This window comes from Protomyctophum bolini (assembly GCF_963924005.1).
Source record: "Protomyctophum bolini genome assembly, chromosome: 24".
In the NCBI taxonomy this organism is placed as follows: Eukaryota; Metazoa; Chordata; class Actinopteri; order Myctophiformes; family Myctophidae; genus Protomyctophum; species Protomyctophum bolini.
In genome coordinates, this window is record NC_137885.1 from 30,088,936 (window position 1) to 30,102,119 (window position 13,184).

General features: G+C 39.3%; 1 protein-coding gene across 1 annotated transcript; it reads left to right on the plus strand.

The window, feature by feature from the left end:
• Positions 1-580: 580 nt before the first annotated feature.
• Positions 581-10,239, plus strand: LOC308311876 (uncharacterized protein; the record flags this gene model as incomplete). The annotated part of the gene is made up of 5 exons (XM_080758649.1): positions 581-695; positions 4,273-4,433; positions 4,928-5,258; positions 8,754-8,860; positions 10,216-10,239. Exons 1-5 carry the CDS (start codon positions 662-664, stop codon positions 10,237-10,239), a joined length of 657 nt encoding a protein of 218 aa, XP_080614775.1. The 5' UTR covers positions 581-661.
• Positions 10,240-13,184: the final 2,945 nt, after the last annotated feature.

The window sequence follows — 13,184 nt, forward strand, 5'->3', positions numbered from 1 at the left end:
TTATGTATTACATTAATACATTAGGACGCTATCAAGGCCCTCCATAATACATTTATATTATGTATTACATTAATACATTAGGACGCCATCAAGGCCCTCCATAATACATTTATATTATGTATTACATTAATACATTAGGACGCCATCAAGGCCCTCCATAATACATTTATATTATGTATTACATTAATACATTAGGACGCCATCAAGGCCCTCCAGAATACATTTATATTATGTATTACATTAATACATTAGGACGCCATCAAGGCCCTCCATAATACATTTATATTATGTATTACATTAATACATTAGGACGCCATCAAGGCCCTCCATAATACATTTATATTATGTATTACATTAATACATTAGGACGCCATCAAGGCCCTCCATAATACATTTTAGTTGACTAAATCAACTGTATAGATTTTGTCTACTAAAATGTTAGGATATTTAGTCGACTGAAACTAGACTAACACTGAAACATTTCAGATGACTAAACTATGACTAAGACTGAATTAAATTGTATTTGAAAGTAAACTAAAATCATAAATCGAAATGTTGCTGTCCAAATCCACACTAGGCGAGCGGAGGCCGAGCTCAGAGGAGAGGGTCTCTTGGACTACCAGAGGGGCTGTCAGAAGAGCTGCACAGTGAGGCTGCTGGGATGATGTGGGACCAGCAGGGACACCATGGCAAAGGTCAGAGCAGTATTTTAGGCGGTTGACCCCGCGACCCAACTAGGGTCGCGGGGTCAACAGTTCCACCAGAGTGCTCCAGACTTCCCTCTCCTCCAGAGCAACACCTGTTACTTAAGACACGCAAAATACAGCCCTTTATCCCTCTATCTGGTCCTTTGTCTGCCCCGGGGTCTCCTCCCAGTGGGACGTGCATCGAGGACCTCCCTATGGAGATCCTTTTTTTTTAAATATATTTTTTATCCCACGATTTTGTAACCCATTTTTCACCCCTGTGTCAATCATCTACTGTGATCCTGGGCTCTACACACCCTCCGCCAACCTGGGGAGAGCAACGGAGATCCTAATCAGATGCCCGAACCACCTAAGCTGGCTCCTTCCCAAGCGAAGAGGCAGCGACTCTACTCTGAGTCTCTCTCGCCTGACTGAACTTTAGTCCGCTTGTATCCGCCACCTTATTCTTTCGGTCTTATGCCTACACAGTATCTGCCTGACATTTTACCCTTACTGTTTCATTAGGATTGTCATCTCTCTTATCCACTCTAGTTACCTACATCAGTCAAATCAGCTTTATATTCACAAGTCACAGGCAAATGCTTTAAATGGCAAATTTGCCCTGTAACCAGTTTGAACTTGAAAACTGCAACACCTTATTCCATTGCTCGCTCTCTGTTCCCCCGCACAGGATAAGCCCATTAATCTACCACCTTTTACTTCTAATTTCTGCAATTTATCATAAGCTCTAAACTAAAGTGCTAGAAATGATTTCAAAGGACGGACACACACACACACACACACACACACACACACACACACACACACACACACACACACACACACACATTGGATACAGAGTGAAAGGAATGGGAAATGTATGTATGTAAGTATTTCAAGAAGTAGATTAAAGATGTGCACACATTTTCAAATGATTTTTCAAATCAAATGTACCCGCGTAAGCACTCAAGAGTTACATTATTGTTAGAAATCGGTTTATTTATATATATATATATATATATATATATATATATATATATATTAATAGAGGCGGGCGGCGGGTCAGGGGTAGAGTGGCTGGATGGTAACCGCAAGGGTGCCAGTTCGAACCCGGGCTCCCACAGAGTTAGTGTCGAATTGTCCTTGAGCAAGACACTGATCCCCTAATTGCTCCTGATGTGCCTTGCATGGTTTCCACCGCCATCGGTGTATGAATGTGTGTGTGTGAATGGGTGAATGTAATGCACAATCTTTGTAAAGTGTACATGCACCATTTTATTTTATTTAGTCTATACAATTAGAGAATGTAGATTTGTTTTTATATTTTGATAAACGTCTGCCTGTTATCTCAATACAGCATGGAAATGAACGAAATATTTGAAGTCTTAGGTCTGAGAGGCTATATCTCATCAAATGGTGGTATGTGGGTCAAATGCTGAATAAATAATGGGGCGTGATATGAAATCTACTGTATGCTATTTTAGAAAATGCCAACAATGTGGTCACCAGGGTTAAAGGGGCTAATCACTAAGTCCCCATCAGTAGTGAGTGAAAGCTAAACTCACAAAATAAGACCTGCTTTGTCAAAATGTCGTAACCGAGGCTCTTTCGTAACGACTTCCTCGTGCCTGACAGCAGGCATGGGGCTTGATATTTATCCCCCAAACAAATGAGGTTTGGTAAGAGGCTTATATGAAGAATGATTAAATGGAAGAATCTTTAAGGGACGCATGCCATGTATTGTTCCTTCCCTTTGAGCCTTCTACCTCTATAATCTCCAGGAGACATAGATAGATACGGCCCTTAGCTCAGGCTCAGCCACCTCCCATAGTACAGCCTCTCCCAACCTGACATTAAGACCTGTTCCCACACGCTGTGCTGGGGTCTGTATGTATTATTCCTTCCCTTTGAGCCTTCTACCTCTATAATCTCCAGGAGACATAGATAGATACGGCCCTTAGCTCAGGCTCAGCCACCTCCCATAGTACAGCCTCTCCCAACCTGACATTAAGACCTGTTCCCACACGCTGTGCTGGGCTCGTGTAGTGTAGGCCCTTGTTTTGACAAACAGATGTTTGGAGGGGGTTTGATGTTGTCGGAGTAAAAATACCAAAATACTGCAATATAGAAAATTAGAAATACTAGTTAACAAGTAAAAGTCTGGAATTCAAAATGTACTTGAGTAAAAGTACAAAAGTATTGGCATCAAAATGTACTGTAGGTTTTCAAAGTTTTCAAATGTATGTGTTCTTTTTTTGCTGCTTTCTTTCGTTTTAGCGATTTCAGCTATTTTTGACGGGGGGCGGGGGGCATTCGAACATGGGGCTAAATATGTATTTTTTTACAAAACCATTTAGCGATTTATTTATTTTAATTTAGTCCTACTAAGAAATGACATCTGGCCACAAAAGATCACAGGATCTACTGAATGTGAAGGGGAAGGTGACAAACTGATATGGCATCCCCCTAGTACTCTACCTTCACATTCAGCAAATCCTGTGATCTTTTGTGGCCAGATGTAATTTGTCACTAGTAGGACTATAGTAAATAATAATAAAGAAATCGCCATAATATTTAGCCCCATTTTCGAATGCTCCCGCCCCCCTGCCAAAAATAGCAAAAACAAAAGAAAGCAGCAAATGAATGAAAAAAAATGTAACACTCCTCGTTTAATTTATCTAATAACAACCTAAAACATGAACCTTGGTTGAAAAAAGGGGGAAAAAAAGTTGTCCTTAAAGTACTGTACTTGAGTAAAATGTACGTAGTGACTTTCCACCACTGCCGAGCTTAAGAGGCACGGCTCATATCCTTTTTGGTTTATTTGCACATGCCCGAACCAAAGCCATGCCTATGAAGAATGTTTTAGGAGAATCACGTAGCCTGCAGCTAAACATCATGACTGTTATTATTGCTGGGAAACCTCTTGAAATAATTAAACGTCTGCGTTCATTTCAAACGGAGTGTCTGAAAGGCCTTTTTATTTTTCACATTTATTACAATTTTACAGACTAGACTAAATGTTAGACATTCATATTAGATTTTGACACAAGATTTAAGTGTTTAAGTGTCACAATCCGTGCTCATACACAAGGCTGTGCATAGGAGGGGCTAGCGCCCCTTACAAACAAATGTTTAACAGCACAACGCTAAAAAACTCATTATATGGTTGTCTTTGATATGCAGCTATTAGTGCAGATTTTAGTTTTACACAAACATTTAATTCCTGTTGACAATGAATGGAGAATTTACATCATGACGATGTACGATGATAAGAGGCCCCTCTCTTCACACGGGTGAGATTTATTTTCGCCATAACCTTACTGACATTGTTAGTTCAAAAAATCACACCCACGTGAAGTGAGGGGCACTCTTATCATCATACATAATCTAATTCCGGCCAATCACAAGTTGAGTCCTCACCTTCGTCTTCAATGTTTGTGTTACGCAATGTTTGTGTTTACACAAGCCCTCAAAGCTGGACATAGGCGCCCCTCACAAAAAAAATGTACAGTCCAAATTTGACAAATATCAACGTCCAAAAACATGTCTCGTGTTACGCGTTTTGGTTTTGTGTTTGCTTTAGAGAGCAGCACGATGATGTGCCCAGAGTGTGGTAGCGATCATGTGGTCCAGCTGGACGGCCAATCACTGGCTCCTCCCGCCACCAGCACGCCTAACCAGCGGCCATCCTCTGGACACCAGGACGCCAGGGACGACCATGACGTCCATCCCATCCCCTATCAGGTCTGTCAGCAGCGCAGCAGCACTGTTTACAGGTTTGACCCATATCCACCTGAGGCCGATTCTGCAAAACCCCATGTTTCTATTATCGGTGGTTCTCAAAATATTTCATTTCAAGGACCCCAAACATTATATGTATTCTGCTGCCGCCGCAAATATGTTGTTCCAGGGACGCCCCAGAAGCAAAGATATGAGTTTAAAAACGATTTGCGCACGTTTTCACGATTTTTCAAAAATAGCAGATATGAGCTAGCCTGGGTAAACCCCTCCCCCCTCACCAGATTTTTCATTCTGCCCAAAAATCTGTCGAGGGGGAGGGGTTTACCCAGGCTAGATATGAGCTTGTAGATCTGATATTTTTCAGCAGCTAAAGTTTAAAAATAACGTTTAAGTGGTAAGGTGACACAGATGCGTCCTCAGGTCTAAACGGGTTAACGACAGAAATGGCTGATCTACAAGCTCACACACAATGCTCCTTTTCCTCTCCTCTCCTATAGGACCATTCCACAGACAACCCGTCGTCTCGAGACGCCAGCCTCGGTTGCAGCCCTGTCCTGGAAGCCACCATCACCACCACCACTACCACAGGGGACCCCAGCTTCTCCTTCTCCTCCTTCGTCACTGCCCAGGGAAGCTCCTTCTTCATCGGGGAAGGCGAGGGTGACACTTGGGCCGACCGGGGAGGCCGCTCTTGTCCCAGTAAGGACGGGCAGACTAAAGAGGAGCTGTCTGGGAGCTACAAGTACACCGACGCCAGCTCTACCCCGCCAGGATGCCACCACGGCCACCAGGCTGCAGCCCTGCACGGAGGACGCGCCAGCCCTGGAGGTGGGTGGAGGGTTTCCAGTGGTGGAAAGTAACTAAGTGTACTCAACCCATTCTGACCTGAGATCAGATTAAAAAGTTTAAATTTTCGGAATTTTCTATGTCAGTCGTTCTTCGATTTTTCAAAAATAGCAGACCTACACGAGCTTGTAGATCTGCTATTTTTCAATAGCTAAAGCATAACGTAATGCTAACACCAAAAGTAGTTCTACATTGCCATATTGAATAAAAACTGTCAGTACTTTTTCCGGTGGACATAATTTGAGACACGACTTTACATATTTTGGTTTTCACAGAAGTCTCGGGCTATTATGTCATGCCTAGAATAGGGACGCTAGGGTCGATGTGATTAATAATCACAGTCATTAAACTCAAACCGAGCTAATCTTAACCCAATCCTCTCCAGAGATGATAGTATGTCAGAGATTCACTGGTGTAACCACAGTTCATATGACTAATGTGAAATTGAGATAAATTGCAGTCTTAACTAGTGGTCACAGATCGGGAAATGGTTGGAAAGCACACACAAACCCCTCTGTTTTTTCTGATGGTATCCCATTTCCAAAACGCCCAAACCCAAACCACAGTAACAGCGGTATGAGTAGAGTCGCCTCTTGCGCTGACCGCGGGCACACAGTGGTCAAAGTAACTAAGTACGATGAAGTATTTCCACTTTACTTGAGTATCTCCAATTTCCAATACTTTTACTTCTACATCTCAGAGGCAAATATTGTACTTTTACTACATTTATATGAAAACTTTAGTTACTAGTTACTTTGTAGATTTGGATTATTATTACAAAACATACATTAACCCCTTCAGCCCTATACATTTAAACATACATTAACCACTTCAGCCCTATACATTTAAACATACATTAACCCCTTCAGCCCTATACATTTAAACATACATTAACCACTTCAGCCCTATACATTTAAACATACATTAACCACTTCAGCCCTGTACATTTAAACATACATTAACCACTTCAGCCCTGTACATTTAAACATACATTAACCACTTCAGCCCTATACATTTAAACATACATTAACCACTTCAGCCCTATACATTTAAACATACATTAACCACTTCAGCCCTATACATTTTATTATTATTATTATTATTATTATTACAAAACATACATTAACCCCTTCAGCCCTACATACATTAACCCCTTCAGCCCTACATACATTAACCACTTCAGCCCTGTACATTTAAACATACATTAACCACTTCAGCCCTATACATTTAAACATACATTAACCACTTCAGCCCTATACATTTAAACATACATTAACCACTTCAGCCCTGTACATTTTATTATTATTATTATTATTATTATTATTATTATTATTACCAAACATACATTAACCACTTCAGCCCTATACATTTATTATTACAAAACATACATTAACCACTTCAGCCCTATACATTTTATTATTATTATTATTATTATTATTATTACAAAACATACATTAACCACTTCAGCCCTGTACATTTAAACATACATTAACCACTTCAGCCCTGTACATTTAAACATACATTAACCACTTCAGCCCTGTACATTTTATTATTATTATTATTATTATTATTACAAAACATACATTAACCACTTCAGCCCTATACATTTCGGCCATTTGAAAATGGCATCTCAAGGATAAACCCCTTGAGATGCATCATTTCATTTTAGAGGGGGTCCTCAACACAGATGAACAATACATACAATTCATACAGTACGCAAACAATACATCCATACAGACAAATCGGCTAATTTCAAATGGCCGAAATGTATATAGGGCTGAAGTGGTTATTGTATGTTTTTGTAATAATAATCTAAATCTGCAAAGTAATTAGTAACAAAAGTTTTCAAATGATTGTAGCGGGGCAAAAGTACAATATTTGCCTCTGAAATGTAGTGGAGTAGAAGTGAAAGTATTGAAAATGTACAAATACCTCTAAATTGCACTTAAGTACATGTACTTAGGTACTTTACACCACTGCTCGAAAATGCTCATATGCATGTGTGCACAACACGTACTGTACAGTACAACTACATGCATGCATCTACGTTTCATCTTGTGAAGTAGGTATAACGGAAACACTTGTCTGGGTTGGAGTGCCTGGACGTCCACCCCTGTTTCCACTCTCCTCAGATGAAAAGACCCTCTCTGAGGCCCTGGTCCCATCACTCTCAATCCAGATGAGTCGTTTATAAGGGCTCACAATGCACTAACATCCCATGTAGCTGTTCACAATTCACTGCAGGCTTTATTGCGCTAACATATTCCTCCCTATTTAATGGCCATAGAGGCTGTGGTGCAGTAAAAAAAAAAAAAATGTTAGTCAGGTTTCAGGGCCAGGCCACGGGGAATAGCCTCATCGCCAAGAAACGGCAGTTTGATAACTCGCAAATGGAGAAATGGAGTTCTAAGATTATTACAAATGTGAGGATTGGACATTTGACAACAACAGGGATACAGAAGATGTTTCTTTATTCAGTTCGAGTAAAGACAGTGGTTGCTATGTCTGTCTGTTTGTTCCATCTGTCATAACAATAACTCCAGACACTTTTAATCAAACTTGGGAGATGAGTCGAGGGTGTGACCAGGACCTTCGCTCTTAAATCTTTGTTTGTTTTTTAGTCTTGTTTGCTTTCGAAACGGTCAAAGGTCACAGTGCAAGGTCAAAGTTTAGAATTTGCTTGAGGCACACCAGTGTGTGTCTGTGCTCCTGAAGAGTTTTGGTTTTGATTAGTGGAACATGTCAGAGCTGTAGCTGTCCTCCTGACCTCTCAACTTTATGGTCATCTTATTAGATATTCCTGTTCTGTAGTGGGTACTGTGATTACAAATGTTATTTGTCTGTCCTAAATGTTGTCCTGTATTTGGTGGTACTGGCAGAGCTGTGTAATGTGGGTTTTCTTCTGGTTAAATAAAATAAAATAAAAAACCTGTCGGTCCGGACCCACAGTGGGGTTCCCACATAATTTTTGGGGGTCCCCATATTCCCATAAGGACTTTTAAGACATCAAAAAGAAAAAGACCATTACTGCATCAAAAATAATCAACAAACTATATGTTTACTAAAAGAAACATGTCAAACATTTTTTTACTATTCATCTGTGGAACTGAAAGTTGAATGCCTCAACTCCTACATTCCAAGTGATTATCAGGGTGGGTGTCCCCAGTTTAAATATGATTATTTTTGGGGGTCACGGCCTGAAAAGGTTGAGAACCACTGACCTAGACCACCGATTAACGAAGGTTTTTCACATCTTTATCAAAATGTGTAACAATTTGAAAGATAATTATAATAAAATTACATTTAATTAAATAAACACAAAGGATGTTTTGATAGTAAAATGTAAACACCAAAAACGAACTTTATTGTATTTAACCACTCAAAAATGTGCGAAAATAGCTGATCTGGATCTGCTCATTTTGAACATAGTTTAATACTGTTGAAAGTTTTGTAACTTTTGGGCTGTGTGTTTTGTAGATCTGGACCTGCTGTCTGAGGACTATGAGGGAGTGGACCATCGCCTGAAGCTCTTCCTGGACGTGGACGTCTTCGAGGAGGAAGAGGAACTGCACTCCTTCCTCAAGGTAAGACTACCAAGAGCCTAGTGGAGAAGGTTAGGCCACCAAGAGCCTAGTGAAGAAGGTTAGGCCACCAAGAGCCTAGTGGAGCCTAGCCATTTAGCTCAGGTGGTCCAGACGAGTAGACAATTGGCCGTGTTAGAGGGAGGCCGGACAGGCAGGCCGCTGCGCGCTGTGACTCACACACCACTTGGTCAAAGGCGGCTGTCAGCAGTGCTGTGTCCTCTGTACTACCCCTATAATGTCCAACCAGTCCAAAGACCAACCGTTAGGGATCAGCAGTGACAAGACTACACACACTGTGTATTTGAGAATTGGCATAACAACTGAAATTGGGACAAAAGAACCGGTGTTCTGTTCAATGATCTATTCATCCAACCACACAAGAACCCAAGGTTCAAACTCAGCAGTAACATGTTTTGATGGCCGTGTTAAGTTGAGTCATGTTTATTGACATGTGGGGGGGGGGAACTGTTTTAACATCTTCCGGGTGGCCAACGATCGCGGTGAAGATTACAACATTTAAGGACAATCCAACGGCGATGTCCCATCAGACCCCAGCCTGTAGGCCGGGGACCCACCCAGGTAATACACCTCTGTTTTTTTTTTTTGTTTTTTTTTTTTAACTTTTTTTTTTTTTCAGTTTAGGCAACTTCACAAAATTACAGGTATACATTTTTCTTACAACTGATCTTTTTTTTCTTTTTTTTCACAACCTCAGCTGCATACTTTCACAGGATATATAAGTGATACACTCATACACACAAACAACTTCACATACATTTACAAGTACTCACAAACAAAAAAAAACAAAACAACAAAAAATACAGGTATACAGCGAGACAAAAACGACAGAGCGACGGCAACAATGGGAGGTAAACAATACTGGGAACAGACATAACTGGAGATGGAGGAAGGTGTATGGGTACACCAGAAGGTCTGAAGAGAAGTGTATTTGGTTACTCAAGATTCCGAAAGTCTGCTACCTCAACAGTAGAGGCAGTACAGGACTCCATCTTTTACTAAATATGTTTGGTTGAAGCCTCAGGGCATAAGTAATTTGTTCCATCTGGTAGATGTCCCATATTTTTTCCACCCACATACTGTATGTTGGTGGGGCTGGTTTCAGCCATTTAATTGTAATACATTTGATGGCCGCTGTAAGCAGCACATGCAATAAATATATTTTGGCTCTACTCTCCAGACCTGCCGGTACCACTCCCAACAACATTACTGTGGGATCCTCTGGGATGTTTTGACCAAAAACTTCTTCTAGTGCTTCAGACACCTCTCTCCAGAATGGTCTCAATTTGGGGCATGTCCAAAATATATGAGTGTGATTCCCGATATGTGCTCCACAGTCCCTCCAGCATCTATTTGAATGATCTGGACCCATTTTGGCCACTATTTGAGGCGTCCTGAAAAATCTAGATATTACTTTCCATTAAAATTCTCTTCAGGTATTCGAGTTGGTTACCAGGTGCGCTTCACTACATACCTCTTCCCACGTATCCGTTGTTACTTCTATACCTAATTCAGCCTCCCATTTCTCTTTTATATACAGTGTATTATTTGGGCAAAGGTCCAAGAAGACTTGGTAGAATTCCTTGATTACCTTGCCATCGCCAAATTCAAATTTGAGCAACAGCTCCTCAATAGGAGTGGGTTTCATGGCCCTCTCCCAGTCCTTATGTTTTGTTAGAAAGTCTACACCTCTGTTTTTTTTTTTGTCAAATATGTTTTTATTGAACAGATAAATTATTACAAACATTATAATATGAAATACTTTTTTTATGAAACAAAATGAAAGAAAAGATAAAGACAAAAAAGATAAAGAAATCCCTTAACCCACCCACCCATACTGCTCAGTGACATTGCATACTATATAATAAGATGATAGAAATCTCGTGGAAAACATCTGAAAAGAAAATGGAGTACAGTCAACCATATCAATGGTATCCTGTCTATTAATCGTTTCTACTCAGGTAATGGACAAGGGGTAGCCAAATCTTATCAAACTGTTTCTCCCTGTTTCTCAGGAAATACCTTATTCTCTCAAGATGAAGTGTACTAGTCATTTCATTTAACCAGTGCTTAAATGCAGGAGCCTCTTCCTTCTTCCAGTGTGTCAGAATTAGTTTTTTCGCTGTAATCAGACCATATGAGAAGAGTTGTTTCTGTGCTTTCGTCAACATAGGCATGGAGTCTGACAAACCGAGAATTATTAGTACAGGATCGGGGTCAATATGAATACTCAAAATATCAGAGAGCGTCTCAAATATCTTGCATCTATTGTATTACATTTGTCACAATGCGAAGAAATATCTGGGTATATGTTATGTAATTTTAATTTTGAATAATGGAGTCTATGTATGACACGAAACTGGATAAGGCAATGTCTGGAATTGATAGAGCACGCATTAATTTCTTCAAGGCTGTCTTCCCAGAGCTCGTGATGATTTGACAAAAATTAAAAAATTAAAAAAACGATGGGTTATAGCCCATGTTTTTTGAAAATTTGAAAAAAAAAGTTAGCCTCGTTTCTCATCATTTTGGACCATGGGCTATAGCCTATATCGTACGGCATACTATAGCGCGCCGTTTTTCATCATTTTTGATGATTTGACAAAAAAAACAAAAAACGATGGGTTATAGCCCATGTTTTTTTAAATTTTGAAAAAAAAGTTATCCTCGTTTCTCATCATTTTGGACCATGGGCTATAGCGTATATCGTACGGCATACTATAGCGGACGTTTTTCATCATTTTTGATGATTTGACAAAAATTAAAAAATTAAAAAAACGATGGGTTATAGCCCATGTTTTTTGACATTTTGAAAAAAAAGTTATCCTCGTTTCTCATCATTTTGGACCATGGGCTATAGCGTATATCGTACGGCATACTATAGCGCGCCGTTTTTCATCATTTTTGATGATTTGACAAAAATGAAAAAATGAAAAAAACGATGGGTTATAGCCCATGTTTTTTGAAATTTTGAAAAAAAAGTTATCCTCGTTTCTCATCATTTTGGACCATGGGCTATAGCGTATATCGTACGGCATACTATAGCGCGCCGTTTTTCATCATTTTTGATGATTTGACAAAAATTAAAAAAATAAAAAAACGATGGGTTATAGACCATGTTTTTTGAAATTTTGAAAAAAAAAGTTAGCCTCGTTTCTCATCATTTTGGACCATGGGCTATAGCGTATATCGTACGGCATACTATAGCGCGCCGTTTTTCATCATTTTTGATGATTTGACAAAAATTTAAAAAATAAAAAAACGATGGGTTATAGACCATGTTTTTTGAAATTTTGAAAAAAAAGTTATCCTCGTTTCTCATCATGTTGGACCATGGGCTATAGCGTATATCGTACGGCATACTATAGCGCGCCGTTTTTCATCATTTTTGATGATTTGACAAAAAATTTAAAATTAAAAAAACGATGGGTTATAGCCCATGTTTTTTGAAATTTTGGAAAATAAAGTTAGCCTCGTTTCTCATCATTTTGGACCATTGGCTATAGCCTATATCGTACGGCATACTATAGCGCGCCATTTTTCATCATTTTTGATGATTTGACAAAAATGAAAAAATAAAAAAAACGATGGGTTATAGCCCATGTTTTTTGAAGTTTTGAAAAAAAAGTTATCCTCGTTTCTCATCATTTTGGACCATGGGCTATAGCGTATATCGTACGGCATACTATAGCAGACGTTTTTCATCATTTTTGATGATTTGACAAAAATTTCAAAATTTCAAAAAACGATGGGTTATAGCCCATGTTTTTTGAAATTTTGAAAAAAAAAGTTAGCCTCGTTTCTCATCATTTTGGACCATGGGCTATAGCGTATATCGTACGGTATACTATAGCGCGCCGTTTTTCATCATTTTTGATGATTTGACAAAAATGAAAAAATGAAAAAAACGATGGGTTATAGCCCATGTTTTTTGAAATTTTGAAAAAAAAGTTATCCTCGTTTCTCATCATTTTGGACCATGGGCTATAGCGTATATCGTACGGCATACTATAGCGCGCCGTTTTTCATCATTTTTGATGATTTGACAAAAATGAAAAAAACGATGGGTTATAGCCCATGTTTTTCGAAATTTTGAAAAAAAAGTTATCCTCGTTTCTCATCATTTTGGACCATGGGCTATAGCGTATATCGTACGGCATACTATAGCGCGCCGTTTTTCATCATTTTTGATGATTTGACAAAAATTAAAAAAACGATGGGTTATAGCCCATGTTTTTTGAAATTTTGAAAAAAAAAATTAGCCTCGTTTCTCATCATTTTGGACCATGGGCTATAGCCTATATCG